Here is a 5,093-nt window from a genome sequence, read left to right on the forward strand (position 1 = left end):
GGGACCGGGCATCCCTCTGGGGAAACCAGTGAGGAGACCAGGGCATTCCTCCGGGGAGCTCGGCCAGGGGACCAGGACATCCCTCCGGGGAGCGCAGCAGGCCCCTCACGTCCGCCTTCTGCACCACCCACAGTTGACCCCAACAAGGAGCGTCGGGAGGCCGTGAAGCGGAAGATCACACAGTACCTGAGGCGTGCGGAAGAGATCTTCAACTGCCACCTCCAGCGGGCTGCGGGGGGTGGCAACTCCATCGCCACGGTGAGGGGCTGGCGTGGGGTGGCACGGTGGGATGGCAGCGAATCTGTGGCACTGGGAAACCTTGGGGGGGACACATAGAGCAGCCCCGCTGAGCCTCCTCGACCGCTTCTGCCACATGTCACAGTAAGGTGTTGTAGAGGAAATGGCGGACACATTAGCTACAGAGTGTCCCGGCATGCCGGTGGCTGTGAGGGAGCTGGCAGCTCTTCACCCTGCCTGGTATGTTTTAGGTTGTGGCCGTTGTAGTGAAAATGGCCATTTTTGGTGGGACTGAAGCCACCGGGGAGAACCACCTTGTCAGATGTTAAAAATGTCATCTTTCCTGTTATTGTTCCCATCTGGATGGAAACCAAAGACAATGGCTGCTTGCTGCATTGTGGGAAGGAAGTGGTTCATGAAGGGAGAGGGGAGTGAGGCAGGGCAGGGTTGGGGCCTGGTGAGAAGGACGAGAAAAGAATGGCAACTACCTTCTGTACAGATCCCCTTAGTGTTGAGGCAGTCCAGATCCAGGTGTAAATTTTGGAGTGATTTTACGTCAGGTGCAGGCTTTCCCTGAAAATTTCAGAAATCCAGGAGCTGTCCAAGAAAATGGTCCGGCTGATGTTAGGAATCAACCACGGCTGTTGGAGAGTTGTCTCTGGATGTTGACCAGCCTGGCAGTATTGCTGCTCGCTCTGGGAAATGCGGGGACTTCTCCCACCTGCTCTCATGGACAGTAGCAGCTCTAGGTCCCTCATCCTCTTCTTCATCGCCTTGCAGGGTTACAGCAGCCTGCGCTTCCGGCCGATCAGGACGCTGAGCTCAGCAGTGGAGAACCTGAGACGGTGTAAGGTTGTGGGCGTGATCGATAAGGTAATGACTTGACCTGGAACTGGGGGGATGAGGCTGGGGCTGGACCAAGGGGAGCATAACCTGGAGGGTCCTGGCAGATGGGATGGGGGTGCTGGCCCCCAGCGCACCCACCAAGGAACCTGAGTATTACCATCCACACCATTCCCACCAAGGAAAATTCGCAGGCAAGGATGCAAGACCCTTTAAGGGTTAGTTGGGAAATCTGTTAATGTCCCCATTCCTTTTGCTTACAAGATCTCCCAAGATATTTACAAGGAGGTTGATGCATCCGGTTCTTTCCCTGCATGGAATCGTGATTGATGCCTAGGTACTATGATGGTGGACTCCTATGGATAATTTAGACTTCAGCAGAAGACAAGCTATACAGATGAATCAACTAATTAGTAGTTCATGATCTTGGAGTGAAGGTGGCTTACTGTCTCCATACACACACTGGCATGTTGCTCTCCTCTGCCATTCATACATCTCAGTTTGTCAGGACTGGTGTGGTCCTCCTGTCCTGCCGAGGCCCAGGTGGGCAGGCCAGTGCACCCCGCAGAAGGAGCAGTGCGAAATCCTTCGTTGTGAAGGAAGGAAAAATGGTGTGGGAGTCACCTCTTTCTTTAATTAACTCCCTACTCCCTGGCTCCGTGGCTATCTCATTGCTAATAACCTGTGTTTTGTCTTTCAAGAGTAGGGGTTTGAGCACCACCCGTCTAGTTGGGTGGGAGTTTGTTGTTCCAGGGCTGAGTCCCTGGGACATTCCTGTAGGCTGTGTGTTGGGGCGGGAGCAGTCGCTGCTCCTGACCGGTACTGTATATACTGCTCCCAGGTGCAGATCGTCCAGGATCCGGCCACTGGTGGGACCTTTATACTTAAGGTGGGTGTTTTCAGTTTCATCTGCCTGCTTCTCCCTGTCATGCCAGAGCCTCCTTGTCCAAGCAGATGGGTGGCACAGGTGAGGGGGCCAAAAAATAGCACATCACAGAAGTGTTAGAGGAAGTTCATTGTTCATAAAGCTTCTTTTGGCTGCCTCGGCCATCTTCTGTGATCGGAAGGGAAGTGGTTCTCCTGGGTCATCTGTTCCTCTGCCTTGTAATGCTGCAAGCCAAGTCCAATGCCCACGTTAATCTGGGTCAACCCCTGAAACAGGTGGTGGTTGAGGTGGGTGAGGTGTGGTCAGTACAAGTCCTAGGGCATTTTCCAGTGCCCTTGGAACTAAAAATAAAGGACTTTAATAATTGGACAAGGAGGCTGTGGCATGACAGGGAGAAGCATCAGTTCCAAAGGGGAGAGGAGAGAGGGCTGGGATGACGGGTTCCCATCTGAGGGAAGTAGGGGCAGTTGTGAGGGAAGGCCACTGCTCTGGACCAGCAGTGTCCTCTAGGTCCCGCAATGCAGCACTCTGCCTTAGCAGAGCTTTGCAGAGCCCTGCCTTGTCACAGCCGGGTGCTGGGGGCTGACAGGGAGCTCCATTGCAGGTGACACAGCGGGGCAGCCATGGGGCTTAGCAGATGGCATGCTGCCTTTCTGGCTGGCTTCCTGCCCTGCCAGGTGCTAGGATGCAGAGAGTCCAAGCCTCTACTGTGCTGTACCTCCTCAGAGCCTCCCCAAATCCCATGTTGAGACCCGTGAGCGACAGACCATCATCCCTCATGGGGTCCCCTTCATGGTCAAGCTGCTGTGCTACTATGTGAGTGAGGACTCCATCTTCCTCCACCTGGAGCACGTGCAGGGTGAGTAGGGACAGCATTGCATCCCATCTGTGGAGCATCCTGCTCTTATCCTCAGTCTCCCTTTCTTTAAATTCTCAAATATGTTTCTTCTGCTGGTTTGGGACTGTTTTTTATAGTGACAGCACAAGCTGTCTTCATAGAAGGGTGATGGGTACCAGGGCTTGGAGACTTTGTGGAAGGAGCTGCTCAGCTCTGTTGGGGATTCTGGAGGTTTGGTAAGAGCTGACTGGGGAAGCAATCTAGAAATGGGCCTGTGGAGACTTACAAGGAGAAAGAGATTGTGTGTGTAGGGGTGTTACATGGAAACTAGCCTTAGGGACCACTGAGTCCCATGGGACGGAATGGTCAATGCCTTGAGGCAGAGAGGTTGATATGGTCTTGGAAAGAAAAATCTCTTCATTTTACTGGCATTGTTTGTCCATGACAGGAAGGTGATGGAGAAGGAGAACCAAGTGAGGTAGTTCACCTTATTGTTGTCGAACAAAACAATCTTTTGATAAGACCTTTATAAAACATTTTTTGGTTACAAAAGAAGAGGCCACACTGGATTTTGAGATCAGACCAAAGAGAGGAGATGGAGAATTGGGGCATAAAGGGCAGGGAGCACACTGGGGTTTGGGTACAACAAAGAGGCAAGCTTGGGGCTTGTCCCAGATCCTGGTGAAGTGTGACAAGGTGGAGGCTTGTCTCTGCTGGTTGCATGGATGTGTAGGGAGCAGCAGCTGGAGTCCAGCAATGACAAATGAAGACTGACATGTGTTGGAGCACAGCCTCAGCTCCTCATGCATTGCTGTAGGATGAGTTTGCAGAAAGCAGCCAGCAGCTGGATGTGGTGAGGCTGGGAAGCCCCGGCAGTGTGCTCACTGCTCTGGCTCATTGCTGACCCACGGGCTCCATGCCATGCTGTGGGAGCTCTCTAGCATCGCCATCATGCGGGAAGGAAAGGCTTTCAGGGGGAAGTGGGGATGGCGGTGGGATCGGGGGCATGTGTGAAGGTGTGGCTGGCCTGCGACATGGAAGTGACAGAGCTGGGATCAAAGAGACCATGCAGAAGGGGGAGCAGGGCTGCTAAAGGAGGGGGGAATGAGCCTTTGGTGTGCCAGGTCCCAGCGGAGGTGTGGTGTTGAGCATGGGGTGCTTTTAGGGCTGGGGAGTACTCTGCATGGACTTGAGCTTTGCTGGGGAGATTAACGATGCTCGGTCACGTCCCCAGTGTGCAGGCCTTGGCCTGTGCCTGAATGGGCCATGTCTGCAGCAGGGGAACCAGGGATGCTTTCTGCCCCATCACTTGTTCTTCTCTCCGCTTTCCAGGGGAGACGCTGTGGTCTCACCTCCGCTCCAAGTACCGTGTCCAGCAGGGCTCTGCCGATTCAAACACCATTCAAGCCCTGAGGGACCGTGGCAGAGAGCACGGTGTGGGAAGCTCCCCGGGCAGCAGCCAAGTGTCCATCTTCTCTGCTCGGACAGGCAGTGGCCTCCCAGGCTCTGCAACCCACCAAGTATTGGGAAACACCAATGCCTTGCCCCCTCAGGAGCCGTCCCCTGACCCCAGGGACCCCGGCTTGGGGAAGCAGTGCCGGCTTCGCCTGGCAGGGACCGTGGCAGAGAGCACGGTGTGGGAAGCTCCCCGGGCAGCAGCCAAGTGTCCATCTTCTCTGCTCGGACAGGCAGTGGCCTCCCAGGCTCTGCAACCCACCAAGTATTGGGAAACACCAATGCCTTGCCCCCTCAGGAGCCGTCCCCTGACCCCAGGGACCCCGGCTTGGGGAAGCAGTGCCGGCTTCGCCTGGCCTGGCCCAGTGGCCTGAGGGCTGCACCTGGAGGGCAGGATCTGAGCATGACCCAGGCTATGTCTGGCATCGTGGACCGTGTTCCAGCAGCATCAGCCAAAGGCCCTGGCCACTTTACCAACCAGGGCCTGGTCGTCTACCCCTGGGACGCTCTAACCAGCGGTATGGGCTGCGTATCGGAGAGAGCAGCCTCCCAACAAGACCCTGCGCCACGTGCCGGTGAAAGGCTTCCCCAGACACCCGTCCCCATACCGAAGACTGTGAGAGGGGGCCAGCCAGGGGCAGGGGAGCCGCTGTCTCAGCAAGTGTCTGAGGTCCCCTGGGCTCAGCCTCTCCTGACCTCCTCGGGTCAGAGGCAGCTTCATGCAGGAGTTGCCCCATCCAGCTCTGGCAAGCTCCATGGGCCCGACCCAGTGGTGTGGAAGGCCTCACAGGGAGCAAGCCTGACCTGTGGCTGGCTTGGGGAGCAGCCGCGGCC

The 5,093-nt window shown here is 55.9% G+C and overlaps 1 protein-coding gene across 1 annotated transcript in view; it reads left to right on the forward strand.

Annotated features, from left to right (window-relative positions):
* Window positions 1-133: 133 nt before the first annotated feature.
* Window positions 134-5,093, forward strand: part of RPS6KL1 (ribosomal protein S6 kinase-like 1) — a gene marked incomplete at its 5' end in the record, with an annotated part of 6,883 nt that continues 1,923 nt past the window's right edge. Inside the window, 6 exons of the mRNA XM_009587642.1 lie at window positions 134-258; window positions 1,018-1,110; window positions 1,922-1,969; window positions 2,693-2,825; window positions 4,137-4,438; window positions 4,558-4,788. Coding sequence (XP_009585937.1) covers window positions 134-258; window positions 1,018-1,110; window positions 1,922-1,969; window positions 2,693-2,825; window positions 4,137-4,438; window positions 4,558-4,788 — 932 coding nt within the window. The remainder of the gene's footprint in view (window positions 259-1,017; window positions 1,111-1,921; window positions 1,970-2,692; window positions 2,826-4,136; window positions 4,439-4,557; window positions 4,789-5,093) is intronic.

The sequence above is a fragment of the Fulmarus glacialis genome, unplaced genomic scaffold (assembly GCF_000690835.1).
Source record: "Fulmarus glacialis isolate BGI_N327 unplaced genomic scaffold, ASM69083v1 scaffold36041, whole genome shotgun sequence".
Lineage (NCBI taxonomy): Eukaryota > Metazoa > Chordata > Aves > Procellariiformes > Procellariidae > Fulmarus > Fulmarus glacialis.